Genomic DNA, 18,016 nt, shown 5'->3' with positions numbered 1-18,016 from the left:
GTTTTAAGTCATCTCCTTACTGTAATGTTAAAATATAAGAAAAAAAAACCTCAAAAAACGTAAGAGACTGAATTAGACATTAGAGAAAGAAAGCAAACAAACAAACAAAACCCCCCAAACATTCCTTTAACCTACATTTGTGGAATGGGCCAGGATTTGTCTTCTTGCACCCATTCAAGTGGCCTTTGGCAAACCGCATACAAAAATAACCCCCATTACCATTAACTTAAAATTTCCAACAGAAAAGCAAGTCTTAATAACTTGAGAGATTATTTTTGTCTCATTTTTGTATACTGTCAAAGACAGTGAGTTGCTAGTCCATGAGCTGGGCACTAAGATGCATAATGCAGGTAAATGTGTTGTACCTAAAGATGGCAATAAAGGGTAAAGCTGATAAAAACACCCACCTTATACTTCCATCCTCAGTTGTTTTATCATATAAAACTATGTGAGAACATTATGTATACTAAAGGAAAATTTCGAATCTTTACTGAATCTTAGATGAAAGAAAATTTTTTCAGATGGGAGATGTTACACAGCATCCGTCTTCTAGTCTAAATCTTAGACTGCTGAAAAAGTAGTTTGCTTGAAACTACTTTTCAAACAAACTACTGAATGAAAAAGAAGTATAAAATCCTGAAATTCTGCCATATCAATTTGGAGGAAAAGAAAGAAGAAAAGCCACCTCAGAAACAGTATGATAAGCAGTACTACAGAGTCCTGTCAGATTATTGGAGGAACTGAGGAATTAAAACTTAGTACAGATGGATTTTTAGGGAGATGCTTAAGTTTTAAGTAAGTATATCATATTACAGAGACTACTGCTGAAGACAGCTTTTGACTGAGTCAGGCATTCAGGTCACCCTCTGATAACACAAAAAAAAAGCAAAACAGAAAACAAGCCATACTTCAACTCATTAAAACAGTAATAGCAACTGAAATATAGTAATTAACCTATGAAATAACTTGTAACGCTTACAGAATTTCAACTGATGTGGTTTGAGGGGTGGAGAAGGGAAAGATTGTTTCAATACCTTGTCTTCCCTCATCATTGGTAAACAAACCAGCATCACTGCTGCTCAGACTGCTGGATTCACTGCAATAAGAGAGAGAAAGAAACAGATCAAAAGAACAATTGATCTTTCAGTCGTAAAATTTTAAGGAGACAAGGCTGTGCTCAGATTGAACTTAAGCCCAACAGAGATCGGAGAGAAAATAGGATGATTTTTTTTAATCAAACTGCAAATATCCTGGTTCCATTAACTACAAAGCGTATTATTTTTGGCACATAAAACCATGGGAATCTAATGGTACCCTGACAGTAAGCCAGATGTGACTGCAACGAGGTGCTGACACAATTGATGCATTTTATTATCTGCTTCCATCAAATGCTCACTGCTCCCTTCTTATGCTGTGCAATTCAGCTTGATCCTGGAACACCACTGCTCAATAAAATAGGAAAAGTCTCAATCAAAGGCAGACTAACCCTTCCTTCAGCACATGAAATATAAGAGTCTGAAAATGGAATTACCTTTCTGAACATCATTTGCAAATATTCTGGAAAAGACACTGCTTAAGGTTTCATGACATACTACTCTGACAAAATGAAAAAAGTTTATAACAAAGGTAGCCAATTAAATCAAAATAAAGGTCACCCTGAAGAAAATAAGTATGATCCACGATCATAATATTAACAAAACAAAGCAAGGTGTAGTCTACTTTTCCATGACTTCCAGCATGGCCTTAAAATTAGAATATGTGTTTACAACATCATGTATGCATATACATCTCTAAATTCAAAGACATGAATAGGTATTTAGTTCTTTGCTGTATACACATTGTTACAAACAATATTCCATGTCTCTAAAGAGTAAAACAGACTGGACTTTGAACAACACAGATCACAATTTGTTGAGTTTCACATGAAAAAAAAAAGATTTACATAAAAATCTTATCAGGAGAGTAGCTCTTTTAAAGAAATAATATTCTTACCAAAATTTAATCACATTTTACTCACATTGGGATCTAGAAGAATTTGAAAAAAAACCTCAAATACTTCTGTTCAGCACACAAATTCAAGTACATGCTATAAGTGGTATGGCTAACCTTGATGTTTCATACAAGCTACTCACAAGAACTTTAGGTCTGTTTACCTTTCCACACTTATATTACAATATGCACGCAGTCCTACACTTGAGAGTCAACTGGTTCCAATTATTTTTAGCTACTTTTTAATGATAAATTATTTTATTTTAAACAACTAGAACACTTCAGAAAATTATTGCCTTTTAAATTCTAATGTCTCAAAAAAATAAGCCTCCTTTTTTAAAAGCTTGTAATATGAATTATATAAAATTAGCCTCATTTGTATTTAATTATAAGCATATATTTGGTCTTTTCCTCTCTCTCTGGGAGGCATCCCAACAGGATTTGAAACACAATATGGTAGCAGGAGACACAAAGCAGTGATTATTTTTTTAAAACACATATATATTATATAGACACAGGTCTGCGTTTGAAGATTAAGTTGTCCTAATCTTGGCTGTACCTTAGGCTTACCCATAGTGCATAAGCAATACTTATACTCTCTTTTAAACAAAATATAATCAGAACAGACTTAAGCACTGCACAATTGCCCTATGCAGAAGAAAGATGACACGCATGCAATGAGAATGGAACCACCTTTCGTGAGGGAGACCAAAACTTGAACTTTCTAATGTTGTGAATCCTTGTAACTCCCTTCAAGCAAGCGTCCCATCCTCACTTTAATTATAACATAGATGGCTTTACTACCCTTAGATTTCATTGGGCACAATTTTACATCACACATCTACAAGAAAAAACATTACTTTTTCACAGATTTTTCTTGTCCACTTATTGTTTATTTGTACTTTTTAAAATGAAAGTTCATAAATCCTTTCAAGCCTGATATTTCAGCCATTTTCCTACCAAAACTTCCAATTTTGAGAACAGTCTCCTTCCTTTTTTTAAATAAGATATTTTAATTGTGCAATAATTCTTACTGAAGGACTAATCAGTGCATGAAAATATAACCACTTGAAAATAAATTAAAAAAAAAGAATTAAAAAAAAAGTTTCAGAAAAAAACTTCCTCAAACTAACACTGTCATATCCATGGCAGCTACAGCATTCACCCTCCTCAGGCCACAGTCACATAGGGCAAGGATTACAGTCAAGATAATTGCTACATGGCAGTCATTTCACTAAATAAATTCAAAACCTCTGGAATTAATACATTAATATCTAAGTAACATGAAAGCTGTTATGATGGAATTTATTCTCAGTTTTAATATCATTTTGCACTTTACACTGCTAATTCCTTTGCTTTGTAATGAGAATTCCGCTCCCAGCATGACTTCCATGAAAAGAAAAAAAGCCACAGACTCCTTTTAGTCCTATAAAATAGTGTATGCAAGGAAAAACTTGGAAGGAACAGCTATGCTATCCAAAAAGCTTTCACAGCTTTATTTCTACACTTGTGGAAACAAAGAGGAAATGACTGTCATTTGCAGTTACTATTACAAACAAGCTGTCTGGTACCTTGGTTTTATATGAGAAGTGGGCTTTGTCCTGTTCCCAGGAACTGCCCAGCTGCTGTGCTCCCACTGACCCCAGGCTGGTGGGTGGCTGTCTCTGAGTTTCACTGCTGCCTCTTTTCCAAAAGGGGCAATTGAGATTTCTCCTCTCTTTAGTCGCTCTAAACACAAACAAGTGCCAAAGCTTGCAGGGATTAAATATCACCCAGAACACCACACACTGCTGAATTTGGCTGAAATTGGCCAAAAGCTAAGCAGTCAGCATATGTGAGGATGAGCAAAGGACAGGCTCTGATCACAAAAATCTAATTTTCAGTGTTTAAAACAAATATCACAGGAATTCATCTCTAGGATCATTTAGATGCTGACATTTTAAGAGTTTGAAGATTCCTACTACTGCTCCTGAATCCTGCACTTAAAACCTTGTTATTGCTGTGTTTGGCTTTTGAACACTCACACAGACATAAAAGACTGCAAAAGAAGTGCCACTTAGCATTTTTAATGTGCACTTCGAATATGTATGTTATGTTATTTTCAAGTAATGTCACGTGTACACGTGTATACACTGAAAATTTCTCACTAATTTTAGAACCAAGCAATTTAATTCCCATTAAAAATTATTGTCTTTGTTTTTTTTTAAAAAACAAAAAAACTTCTAAAAAAATTTTACCTTTTTTTAAAAAAATTATTGAATTATATTATTGCACACATTATTGAGAACAAAACTAGAGCAGTTTTGTGTACTTTTTATTCTTCCTCTTCCAGCAAGTGTTGCTGAAGTGCAAATCTTATCCAAGATCCTTTGTTAGCTCTCTGTATCTTGTGCAATCTCATGCTCCCTTTTAAAACCCCAGCTTTCACTTTCAGAACATAGTCTTCTTAAGAGAGTTTGCTGGTTCTTTCCAATTCTTCTGTCTAAATGATCTCAGACAATAAAGGCACTACTGCATTTAAGTAAAGTTAGATTAAAACAAGTTAAAATTATGCACATACAAAATATTCTGATACAGAATCACCTGAGAGGCTTAGATATGGTGGATTTCTAATCACACTATGAAATGTAACTTTTTTAATTCAGTAATTTCCAAATTTATTGGTACAGATGACCATTGGAAGAAATTGTCACACGACAGACCATCACTCAACCACGTGCACAAGCAGAAAACAGTAGGAGGATGAGAATGGTTTTAAAGACCATTTACTGGGGCCATATACATGCATCTGAAGTATGATTTGAGAAACTGCATCATTCGGGGTAACAAAACATAAAGCATTTTGAAGAGGAAGATCAACTTTTAAAACAATAACATCTCTTTTGTGAAAAAAGATATTCAGTCTGACCTGAGAGGTGCTCAGTTTTTGGGATCCTTATTGATCACTCTCCTCTCCACCCAAAAATTAGCTACAGAATTTGTGAGCTGAATAACTGTTATCCTTGTAGCATAACAGAAGATCTATAAACAAAAAAGTGACAAGACTATGGACACATGATAAATTATGCAATGGTTCCTAGCTTGAAGAAAATTTTTAAACACCTGTCTTTAGGTACCAAACTTGGAGTAACAGAATGCCAGTATCATCAAAGAAGAGAGTTTGCTAAAGGCTTCCTGACAACACACACTCCTGTGTTGCATGGGTGAGTTCTGCTCCAGTAATTAAGATGCTGGGAACAATGTTTAACGCTTGGGATTAATTCAGCTTTTTCAGCTGCTTATTGTTCACAGGTGAGGGACAAAGCTAGTATGTAATAAAAAGACTTGGGACTTTTCTGTCAATAACTGGAGTTAGTCACTTATCAACACTGTTTTTATTACAGCAACCAATCTGTCTGCTCTGGTCAAAACCCCTGGATACTCTCTGCATCTCAATTCTACCTGTCCAGTAAGGAAAAGTCTTAACAGTTCAGAGATAAAATGCCTACCAAAAAGAACAGGAACACCAGTGCTGTCAAGCAATTGATTAAAATTATATCTTCTAATGTGTGTCTTTCTTGTTGACACTTCTGCATTCAGAACCAGGTACATGGAATAAACATAATCAAGCTTACCAGGCCCTGCAGTTAACATCCCTTGTGTATGGTGGAAAAATGACTTACACCTTACTGTGTTGTCAAAATAGTACTTTGGAAACAATTACCATTGTAGTATGACTGCTGTCTGGAATGGATGGATGAGGTGTACTGCCAAAGGGTCATCGTTCCTCCATTTTTCTAATGGTAAGCTCAGGTGTTTCTGAACTGTAAATTGGTTTTTGCATTTCGTAAATGATGTATATCCTTGGCAACCTGCAGACTTTTTATGCCCATACCACATAAGAACATACTGTCTAAATGGTGACTCTAAACACTGACAACCTTTCTGACAAATAGAGATAACAATCAGAGCACCAATGTCTAGAAATTGGAAAATCACTTAATTCTTGTCTGAGAACTGTAGAACAGTTGAAATATCCAGAAAAGAACATATTAATCATATGTATACTTTGTCATTCTTAATCTTGAAGCAATTAGAATGTATTATTTCAAGAAACTGTTTTCTTGGTTATTTCTCTGCCCCATGATTATTTTATGCTGAATTCCTTAACCTAAGCAACTCATATATATTAAAAATAGTACGTAAAAAATTAAGAGTAATTTATTAAAACAGACACTATCGATGCTAGAATTTTAACTCTGGAACTAAGAAAAAATCCAAAGACTCCCAATACAAGCAACTGTAATAAAAGCAAACATTATCCAAAGTTTCTTTAAAAAGAAATAGAAAGAATAACCTGTCACTCATGTTCTCATCTGAGCCTTTTTGCTCCTCATATTCCATTTTGTCCTTATTTGCTTGGTTCACTTCTTCATTTTCTATAACAACTCCTTCATCCAAGATTTCTGGTCCTTGACGAGCTGCAGATACTTTTCTTTTTTTCACTTTGCTCTTAGAAAACTCTTGGTGCTGGTATGATTTATTGTTATTGTCCATTTCTTGATCTCTGCTGTTATCCTGCTGCTGAGTTATTGTCAGTGCATTAGAGACTTCTGATGGCAGATCTATCGCCATCCGTTTTACCTTTCTTCTCCTGCGCAAAGTTCTGTTTCCCAAACTGTCAACAGCCAAATCTGGTTCATGCCACAGAGGTCTTTTGCCTCTAATGTTATTCAAGTTTGAGGAAGGCCTACGTTTAGCAACCAACAACTGGTCATCAGAGTCACTGTGGTCTTTCTTATTAGCATGATTCTCCCTGTAGTCTTTGTTTGATTCCTCTAAACTGGAATCGGAACCTTCACTTAAGCAGTGACCAGTCTCCCAGGGATGATGGGTGGTAAATGAACGTCTTTTCCGTCCCCTTCTTTTCCTTGCCTGTCGCTTTAGAAGACAAGACACACTTCTAGAATGATCTCCAGTATCAGCAAAACCTCCTCTGGCTTGCTCTGAACTTTCTTCCAGTGCTGAGACCAGATCATGAACCAGCTCCTCCATAGTCCTACTGAAATGCCTATATATTTCAGGGAAAAGAAAATACACAAGAAAACAACAAATTAATCTGAAGTGTTAAGCATAAACTATAACAATTTTATTTGGCAAAATCATTTGGGTCACTTTAGGTAAGGTATTAAATGTCCATCTTATACAGATTATTCCATTTCTTCCAAAAGACAAAAACTCACCAACCAGTCCTCTGCAATTTGCAACACATCAGCATACAGTCCTTTTAAAAGGTATCTTCTCAAACTTGGAAAGAAGAGGCAGGCAAGGTGTTTCCCCACTTGTTTCTGACCTCACTGTTATTGTTTGTTTTTAATTCACCTCATCACACTTTCATGATTTTCAGCTATTCCATGCGGCAAGAGCATCAACAAAGACCATTCGCTCTAACTGCAGGTAAGGAGCACATTTTAAATTCATGAATGGGAAATGGAATATACCATATTCTCTCCTGATAGTACATTAAGGAGTTCTGTTTAAGAGTTGTCATTATTATAAAATATTTTTAAGGATAATTATCTCCTGACGTTGCCTAAATGCCAAAATGAAGTTAGCAACTCTGAAGACAGCAACTCTGACAATATGACTTTGTTCTTAATTCTGTCTTTCCAAATGGCTGATTTCTGTTTGATTTTAAAAAAATACTGATTCAGTGAAGTTACATTAAATTGAGAGAATACCAGCTACAAATAATTCTAGAGTATTAAATGCAAAGTTCCTACCACATGTAGGCAGTTACATCCATAGAATCACGTGCTTGCATGAGGAAAAAATCCCTAAACACACATATTGTCTGATTAAGGCCTTATCCCTTTTGAATATTTTGCTCCTTCCACCTCAAATTTCACTAGCATTTAGCATGTCTTTAATTCAGTATACTTCAGTAAGTTCACCCATGCATTACATGAACATAATTATGAAAAAAAAAATTAAATGATTGCTGCTGAACTCTAATCCTTCTCTGAAGGCTGTGAACCTTCTCTATAAACACACAACCAGACTCTCACATTGAAACATCAGAAGACCCCTTTTGCTGAGGTAAAGCAGCGAACATTGTTGATGCTCTCTACAACATTACACTGATACATATGGAAGATACTCAGAAAATTATGTAGAGGACATTTAAAAGCAAGACTTTTCACTTATTTTAGAGTATAAAGTGATGGTGTAATTAAAGTTTTCTACCCATACCCAGTGGTGCTGTAGATTTGGAGAAAACCTTGACACACGGCTTCCCCCTGTCACTTACCACAAACTTCAATGTTAAAGGTACTTAATGGTGATGGCTGAAGGGACAGTCATGACCACATGGTACAAAAATTTTAAATATTAATGGAAAAACCAAAGAACACGTTTACAAAGAAATTCAAGCTGCTCATGAAATATCTTACCTAAAGAAATTATATATTCTCCTTTTAAATGATTTTCAGAAAGACTTATTTTTAAACGTTTCAATTGCAAGATCAATAAAAGCACAGAAAGTGGTAGAAACACAAGCTTATTTTGAATTCTTGAAACTACTGTGTCACTTATTTCCCTCTTTTTCTGTCCTTCTGTAATCTCTAGTCATATTACTCCCTCCTTATTTTATGTTTTCTTTGGCTCTCAGTACATCAGAGTTATCATATTGTCTTGTAAGTGGTGAGACAGCTCTGGAAGAATGCTACGCTTCTCCTTAATCTATTTGGTTCACAAGAATGAAAACATCCATAATCACACAAAATTACTTCTCAGAAGCAAAAGAAGCAACATAGGAGGAAAAGTATTCCAAATGAAGCAACAATTTTCTGAAAATTCAGAAAGAGAAAAGTGGAAAAGTGGAAGCCAGCCAATTAGTCTAGAAAGTACTTCTAAATGTGGCAGTACAATGATGTAAAACTAATTCTTTCTTTGATTTTTCAAAGATTCAATTACTGCAGAGGGTCTGGGGGGGTGAGGGAGGTGTTTGGATTTTGCTTAGGTTTTCTTGCTTGTGTGGTAGGAATACACACAGGATGCCTGAACATATCAGTCCTTGTTTCTCAGTAGCTATAACTGCAAAATGGGGAGGGCACTGGCCCCTTTAGCCTTACTATTAAACCCACAGGAAGAGATATATCCTCACAGGGGCTCATATCAGAAATGAGATACCGTTAAGATTTAAGGGTCTTCCTAAGACTTTTGTACTAATATAACAGGAGCTGTAACACTCAAACAGACAAACTCCAGCCCATTTGGGTTAATTTGAGATACCAATTCCCCCAGCTGCCTGCCAGCCCTTCTGGCACAGACTTTTGCATTCACAGCTAACTGATAGAACTGGAGGTGCACCAAAAACCGAACCAGTAGGCTTAAACCTGCATTTAGCCCCCCAAACGAACAGGTTTCTGCTAACCTGCCAGAATATGAACTAGACTGTATGTTTCTTGCAGCCCATTCTGCCAGTGCCCCTCCAGCACAAAGCAAAAGGGAAAGACAGGGATGCTAATGTCTTACACCAAAGTTTATGATTAATTCCTTCAATTCAGCATCCCTAATCTGTATGGATAACTGTATCACTAAAATCAATGTAGCTCCTAGCGTGGACATACCAATTTACTCCAGATAAGTAAGATGGTAAAGTTGTCTTAGTTCCAAAAATACTTCAAGATCAAACACAATATACCAGCTCTGAATTTTATACCTGAATTCTTGCCTTGAATTCTTGCCAAAATACTGTCAATACAGATTGTGCCAGATCAAAAGATGAAAGTCAAGAAGAGTGAACACCCTTAAGTGTTTTTGAAGTAAAGGGTTAACAAGATTCTTAAAAGGCCCTGAGAGGTAAAAGGACTTAATTTCCAGCAGACTATGACTTTGAATATTATGCACTCCTGCAATTAATCTTTTCTACTGAATATCAAGTCTCTTCATTGCAACTCCTGAATTAAGATTTGTACAGGGCAGTGATCTTATTTACCCTAAAAATTGCAGTCATGTTTCAATGTATAATATAACTGTATCATGGCTGCATTATGTCTTAGGCAGATTGGACAAATCAATATTGTAATTATTTCAACATGTTTCCTTAGAATGATTATGAGAATTACTTGATCAATTTGGGACAGTGCAAGCTCCTTTGCAACAGATTGAGAATACAATCACAAATCACTTCAGCTTTTTATTCACATTGTATTTTCAACATGCCAGTGGTCCATATTAAAATTCCTTCTCCTGAAAACTCAAAACATCTCTTTTGCTTCATTTTATTGTTGCTCTCATTTCTCCTGCTATAATTGAAGAATTAAAAAAGGCAGCAGCAACCAGATAGAACAGTTAATCTCAAACCTATCTTCAAAATTCAGGAGCATATTTCTATTATAGCATTATTTATCAGACAAACTCAGTTTTGAAACTTTCTCCATAGTTCACAACCAGCTGCCAAGCTTGTATTCCAAACCCATGAAGAAATTTTAAACATCACAGCAGATGGAACTGTAACAAAAATATTTGCATTTGAAACAAGTTGAAAAATAACTATAAGAAGTATTAAAGACATTACCAGTGAGTATCAACAATATTCAGTAAGATAAGAAATTTCAAAGGTTGTAACAATGAATGTAGAACAACATAGTGAGGTACATAAAATATTAAGATGAGCCACAGTTTAGTATGACTCACATAAGGCTATAAAAATGCACTTACAGCAACAGCCCACAGCTAGCAATAAACTGTAATGTCCTCACTAGGAGAAGATTCTACTTTACTACAAGAAAATCTAGTTTGCCTACACTGACCTTTACATTCATCTGAAGCAATTTTAATGTAGTTCACCAAAGGCTGACTCTTTTCCTCTCAGACCCTTACCAAAACCGACCATATAAGTACTGTTTGCAGGAAACAGTGTAACTCCTTTCACCTGCTCCATAACAGACCACACGGCTTCTATTCAGTATTAATATTCAAACTGAAAATCCTAAGGGAAATAATGGGCACTTACTTTTTCAGTGAAAATTAAGTATCATTTGTCTTCACCTCCCACCTAAAGCACGTAACAATGTAGAGCTTTGGCTGCCCGCAAAATATTTAACAAACACACACTGATGGGAAAGTTAATTTAGTTGCACAGCTCTTAAGGAGAGGCATTATCTCTTACCAAACCAACAGCTGCATTTATATTTACTTTCTAGTTCTGTACCTTTTCCTGTTAAATAGGTAAGGGGTTTCTTGCAGCTAAATTTATGCTGCATCTGTGCCTCATCAATTCTGGAAAAAACCATGAGTTTTGCTGTCTTCACAACCCAGCTTGATCACAAGCTAAAAGCACAAGAAAAATCAAAGAGTTCCTTGAACATTGGGATTATAAAACTCGAATTCTTATAATCTTTTCCCATATGGATTCTCTGATGTCTTGTAACACAGGTGTACTCACAATGTACCTTTATCTTCAGACAGCTACTAATTTGAATCCCATTTCTCCACCTCAGAAGCTATTTTCACAAAGCCTTAGACACATTAGTTTTGAGATCCCTGCTTTATTAATGAGTGTGACAGAAATTTGGATTGAACAGGTGCAAGTATTTGGGAGGTAGCAGAAAACGATAAATCTCACTGCCTTGCCTGAAGAATTTATGGATTCAAAAAAAGAGAACTATCATGTTCTTGGGACACATGAAGGGGGAAGCAAAATGAAGCAACACAACTGAATTAAAAAGCTAGCAAGAGACTATGGTAGATTAGGAAATAACTGATAAACCTATGTTCCGTAGAAGGCTCTTCTCTCAGGTAACAAATATCAGGACAAGAGGAAATGGCCTCAAGTTGCACCAAGGGAGGTTTAGGTTAGATATTAAGGAAAAATTTCTTCACTGAAAGGATGATCAGGCATTGGAACAGGCTTCCCAGGGAAGTGGTGGAACCGCCATACCTGAAAGTCTTCCAAAAAATGTGTGGATGTGGCACTTGGTATCATGGTTTAGTGGCGAACACGGCAGTGCTGGGTTAACAGTGGGACTTTATCTCAGAGGTCTTTTCCAAATGTAATGATTCTATGACCAGAAACTGAAGTTGTACCTAGACTATTTAAACTCACCTGTCATTAAAAAGTCATCTCTACGAGGAGGACAAAGCATCTGGTTCCACATCCACACCTATTCATGTCCTTAGGCTCTGTCTGCTGGACAACCAGGTAAGAAAAGCTACACTACGACCAAAACGTATTGCGCCCTTTCCACCCTGTATCGACCATTGCTACGGGGCACAGCAGCCAGTTACCAAGACTCTCTGCACTCTCCCGCTTCTGAGGATCCACCTTCCCCTAAAGTCTAAGAGCCAATGCACCGGCAACACATTCAAAGTAAATCTGACACGCAGATCAAAGAAACTTAATACGAATGTAATTTTCATACTATAAAATTAAAAAATGTGACAGTATCAGAACAGACACTTATAGAAATTAAACGGGTTTGAATTTTATATAAGATAATGTAAAAGCTGAGGACTCTCAAGACAAACCAGGATCATATACTGGAGCACATCTATATCTCAAAAGGGAAAACCAAACCCAAAATCCCAGGCTACTTTTCACCTTCGATGTATGCCAACACTCCTTTGTTGCAGTCCATTATGTGTGTATATAAATCAGCTCCAAAAAATAACAAAGCACAGGAGGATTTTGAAAAAAATTAAGATTTATGAAAGTCATTGTTCCTCAATTAAGACATAGTTACTACACTTGCTGGAAGTGTCTATGAACTTTTTCTATATCATATATACAGCTCCCAGTAACCGCATACAATTACTACCGACATTTTATTCTCCAGTCACACACTACACATGAATTCTTGGTACCAACCCTGTATTTGAGAAACTGCTTTAGACAATTGGAGTTTCCTTACATTTGTGCATCAGTACAGGCTGGGGGCCGACCTGCTGGAAAACTGCTCCACAGAGTAGGATATTGGGGTCCTGGCAGATAACAAGCTGTCCGTGAGCCAGCATTGTGCCCTTGCGGACAAGGAGGCCAATGGTATCCTGGGGTGCATTAGGAAGAGCATTGCCAGCAGGTCGAGGGAAATGATCCCACCCCTCTACTCAGCCTTGGTGAGGCCACATCTGAGTGCTGTGTCCAGTTCTGGGCTCCTCAGGCAAGAGAGACAGAGATCGTGGAGAGGGTCCAGAGGAGGGCTATACAGATAATCAAGGGACTGGAACATACCTTATGAGGAAAGGCTGATGGAGCTGGGCCTGTTCAGCCTAGAGAAGAGATGACTGAGAGGGAATCTCATCAATGTCTGTAAGTATCTGAAGGAAGGGTGTCAAGAGGATGGAGCCAGGCTCTGCTCAGTGGTGCCAAGCAACAGGACAAGAGGTAAGGGGCAGAAACCGATGCACAGGAAGTTCCATGTGAATATGAGGAAGAACTTCTTTACTGTGGGAGTGACAGCACACTGGAACAGATTACCCTGAGACATTGTGGAGTCTCCCTCACTGGGATATTCCAGAACTGTCTGGATGCAATCCGGTGCTGTGTGCTCTAGGATGACCCTGCTTGAGTAGGGAGGTTGGACTGGATGACCCACTGTAGTCCCTTACAACCTGACCCATTCTGTGATTATGTAATTCTATCTTATACAATAAAAAGTATTTGAGCAATGATGGTATTTTATAACTGAGTATGCTGCTGATCCTCCTAAAAATTAGGGCCAGGCTAACTTGCAATAAGTATATCTGACTTTTCTACAACTGTTGCTTATCTAAGAAGGCACAACAATAAATACTATCAGTCTACTTATATTTAACAGTGAAAAAGTGTTTAGTACAGAGCAATGGCATACAGTCAGAAAGATGCTGACATGAACTACATTTAACAAGGCTCTAACACAAACGAATTGGTCAGCCAGAAATGAGATTTGGAGCAATTTATCATAAGAGGGAGCAATTCTTAAAATCCCATTGCTGTCATTTACTGATATGCTTGCCCTTTTCAGAAGTATGAGTTCACTAATTAATTGTCAAGGTGCAGAATTACAAGAACTGTCACATGGTGGTAATACACTATAGCACCATAGTCATTATCAGAGTGCCCAATAAGTATCCGAAATACAAACTATTCCTAAAGTGCTACATGTGTTCACAATTTAAATGAAAAACATTCAGCTTCGGAGCAGCTTTACCATCCAAAGTGAACAGTTTTACTTTGTGGTTGTTCTGAATCTACTCAGCTCTTTAGGGTCTCAGTGCTGTTAAAAAAGCACAAGTTCTTAATTTTCTACATCAAGTATTAGACACTGAAAAAAGTATTTTCCTGCATCCCAATCAAATGGACTTCCTTTAATACACAACTTCTGAAATAACTTATATAAGAATAGGAGAGCAGCTCTGAGGAGCAGTCAGATTTTCAACAGACCTTCCTTTAAGAACTGCTAAACTAAGAGTGCTATAGATAACATTTCAATATTTTTCTCTGTATTGAATTCCTCTGGGCAGTGTATTTGCACAAGCAAAATCATTACCGTCTGATGACAGTTACAGAAGACTATGCCCACACCTCATGTCGCTGAAGACTATTACTTTATGTGGACACAAACCAGTAAAATTTAAAGATGAATGACAGGTATATTTAATGAAAAATTTCTCAGAGTACAGACACATGCTTGGAATGTCGTAGGCAATGTTTCTATCGTATGCAGCATTTCTACTCAAGTAAAAATACGTGTGCCACTGGAGTATACCTCATTCTCTGAAACGTTCTGAATTACACCAACAGAAGTTATATTTACATCAGGCAAATCTGGATGCCTAGCAATACTGATAAGCTTCTTCTACCCAATACATTTATCAGAGCAAGTAAAATCCCTCTTTGAAAGTTTTCTCATTTAGAAAATTGTAAAGAAGCCATGACAATACCCACAGGAAAAAAACCAGATGGTATCGGCAAAAGTGGAGGACAAATGGAGTTTTCCATGTAAGAAAACACAGTGCAAAGCCTTTCCTTTCCTCTTCTTCCTCATCCCCAGGAAAGAAACGAAAAAAAAAAAAGATGAAAGAAAAACTATTTTAGATCTGAGAAATCTACCAGAAGCTATCTGTATATGTAATATAGCCTCTAAAAAAGCCTCGAGGCCTCAAATTATTAAGAAAAAACCACAATAAAATCCCACCACAATCCTCCTTGCTGACATTAATAAAAGTTAAACAGATGACAAGCTATACACACCAGTTGTTACTTAACATATCACAAGATATGTAACATTTCAGGAAGAAAACGAAAGGCTTCCCAGCTAGTTGTTTGGGACATCATGTGTCTATCAAGTCTCTCCACTAACAGACTTTACACCTCCACGGCCTATTAACAAAAGTGACTTTTTCTATTCTGTTACTTGGCTTCCTCTATTCACAGTGCTACAATAAAAACAATATGGCCTTTGCGGTCACTATGCTGGCACATGGAATTACACAAAACAGTAAATCTGTGAACTTTATTGCAGGAGAACCACCCACGCTTTCTCTGCTCGATGGTTACAGCAGCACTTGTTGATTCTTGGCTTGCAATAAAAAACCTCCAGAGCAGCAAACCCAAGTTCCTGGACGCTCAGCTGCACACACTGCAAGGGCTTTAGGCCTTAGAGAGCCTATCACTGTCAGAAAACCCCAAACACGCAGGGAAACCTAACTGAGCTCGGGACAAAAGTTTTGATTCATCGTTTGCCTGCTGTCCCTTTTCAGCAAGTCGTTGAAATTCCTCACTCCGCCTATTGCTCGCTCATAGACGCGTCGCGCCGCCGGGACGCGCCAGTGTCAGACCTCCGGCCGCGCACCCCCAGGGCCTGGCCGGGCACCATCACCACCATCACCACCATCACCTCCGCCCCGTGCCAGCCGCAGCCCCGGGGAGGCCCGGCCGGGGCACCACCCGCCCCCACGTTTCCAAGCCCCACCCGCGGCGCGGAGATGCTGTTCCCGACCCGCTCCCACCTCCAGCGGTCCCGCGGGCGGGCAGGGGGCGGCGGACACGTGTCCCCCCCGGGCCCGGGCTTACCAGCTCTTCCTCGCCGCCTGAGTTCGGGTCGGGGTAGGTTCAGCCACCCGGAACATGAACCCGGCGCCTCGCCCGGCCGCTCCCCGGGGAGGCTGGCGCCGCTTCGCAGAGACTGTGCCGAGGGGAGGCGGGCGGGGGCCGGGGCCGGGCGGGCTCGGGCCGGGCGGGCGGGCGCGGGCGGCCGGCGCTGCTCCTCAGTCCCCCATGATGCGGGCCCGGAAGCGGCCGCGGCACCGGAGGAAGCCGGGCGCGACCACCTCGCCTCTTCCCAGCCCTCTCCCGGCCGCTACCCAGGGGCTCCGCGTCCCCTCCAGCACCCTCGTCTCGACCCCGGTGCAGCCCCGCGCAGCCCCCGCTGCCCTCGGAGCGGTGCCGGTCCCTGCCTGCGCGGCCGCCGGGGCAGCGCCACCCCCGCGGCCCAGCGCAGTGGGACGGTCCCGTTGCCATGGCGGCGGCGTCGGGAGGGCGGGAGGAAGGAGGGAGCATGGCCGCCCTGGCCCGGCTGCAGGAGAGGCTATCGGAGCTGCGAGAGGAGTATTTCCTTGCGAACAGGTACCCGGGCCGTGCCGGTGGTGGGGCGGGTCACACCTCCTCATGCTGGGCTGGGGCGGGCGACCCCCGGCTCTCCCTCGGCAACGAGATGGCAGCAATCCCCCTGGAAATTGTCCAGTTCTGGGCTCCTCAGTACGAGAGAGACATGGAGCTCCTGGAGTGGGTCCAGCGGAGGGCTACGAAGATGATCAGGGGACTGGAACATCTCTTACGAGGAAAGGCTGAAGGAGCTGGGCCTGTTCAGCCACGAGGAGATGGGTGAGAGGGAATCTCATCAATGTCTATAAGTATGTGAAGGGAGACTGTCGAGAATGGGTCTAGGCTCTTCTTGGTGGTGCCAAGCAATAGGACAAGAAGCAACGAGCAGAAACCGATGCACAGGAAGTTCCACGTGAATATGAGGAAGAACTTCTTTACTGTGGGAGTGACAGCACACTGGAACAGATTACCCTGAGACATTGTGGAGTCTCCCTGAATGGGGATATTCCAGAACTGTCTGGATGCAATCCTGTGCCATGTGCTCTAGGACGAGCTTGCTTCAGCAGACAGATTGGACCAGATGACCCACCGTGGTCCCTTTCCAACCTTAACCATTCTGTGATTCTGTTTCACTTTAAAATCCCTCCCGAGAGCACCAGCTCACCTCCTTGGTCCCAAATATTGCCAGTGTGATGTGGGGAGACCTGATGGCAGCAGCACAGCGTCTTTAAGGGGTCCGTTTATACAATAAAAATACTTAATGTACCTCTCTTCCTCTGCCCACCCCCCCAACCCCTCGCTAATTTTGAGGGAAAAGGAGCCTCTGGAAACTCCTAAAAGGTGTTGAGCCTCGCGATTTCAGCCCTCTCCCCAGGAGCCGGCCTCTTTTCCCCAGTCGTGCCCCAGGAGCCTGCTCCTCTCTCTTGCACCAGCATCGTTGCTATTCCTTGAGGATCCCTCATAGCGACGCCAGGATGCAGAACGCCAGCCCTGAGCCCCCTGCACTGGTGGGTTAGGTCTGTGACTGTACCTGAACGCTTGTCCTCTTGCAAGGCACTACTTTTTCTATGTTTTTAATTTTTTTAAATTTTTTTTTTTTTAATTTTTTTTTTAAGTTGATTGAAAGAAAATCACCCCAACTTCTGAGTGAGTTGATGTTTATTATCCACACTGTTTAAAACTGAGCTTAGTTTCTAAATTAGGTTGTGCAATTTGAGTTTCTAAGTACCTAGGACGTGCTTTGTCTTTTTTTTTTACCAAGTTAAGGAGGTGTTTATTCTACTTAAAGATCTAACATATCCCACATAGTGAGCAACAGGCTGGCAGATCAGATCACCTGTTACCCTTCTCCTCACCAAGTGGGACAGTTTGCACTGCTGATTTTTCTGGCTGCTAACATGGTGATGGCCAGCTTTTCCCAGATCAGATTTTAGGAAATAAAATGCTTTAAAACCAACT

General features: G+C 39.8%; 2 protein-coding genes across 4 annotated transcripts in view; one reads left to right on the top strand and one right to left on the bottom strand.

Annotated features, from left to right (window-relative positions):
- GPATCH2 (G-patch domain containing 2) overlaps positions 1–16,251 on the bottom strand; it is a 123,599-nt gene extending 107,348 nt beyond the window's left edge. Inside the window, exons 1-3 of the mRNA XM_064648180.1 lie at positions 16,028–16,251; positions 6,326–7,039; positions 1,035–1,096 (exon numbers count right to left, since the gene is read on the bottom strand). Coding sequence (XP_064504250.1) covers positions 1,035–1,096; positions 6,326–7,039; positions 16,028–16,083 — 832 coding nt within the window. The 5' untranslated portion in view covers positions 16,084–16,251. The remainder of the gene's footprint in view (positions 1–1,034; positions 1,097–6,325; positions 7,040–16,027) is intronic.
- A 108-nt stretch (positions 16,252–16,359) lies between these two features.
- Positions 16,360–18,016, top strand: part of SPATA17 (spermatogenesis associated 17) — a 90,557-nt gene continuing 88,900 nt past the window's right edge. For all 3 annotated transcript variants that reach the window (XM_064648182.1, XM_064648183.1, XM_064648181.1), the window contains exon 1: positions 16,360–16,579. In XM_064648182.1, coding sequence (XP_064504252.1) covers positions 16,473–16,579 — 107 coding nt within the window. In that variant the 5' untranslated portion in view covers positions 16,360–16,472. The remainder of the gene's footprint in view (positions 16,580–18,016) is intronic.

The sequence above is a fragment of the Pseudopipra pipra genome, chromosome 3, assembly GCF_036250125.1.
Source record: "Pseudopipra pipra isolate bDixPip1 chromosome 3, bDixPip1.hap1, whole genome shotgun sequence".
In the NCBI taxonomy this organism is placed as follows: domain Eukaryota; kingdom Metazoa; phylum Chordata; class Aves; order Passeriformes; family Pipridae; genus Pseudopipra; species Pseudopipra pipra.
Note: the sequence above shows the minus strand (reverse complement) of the source record. Positions and strands in the feature narration are given on the sequence as shown.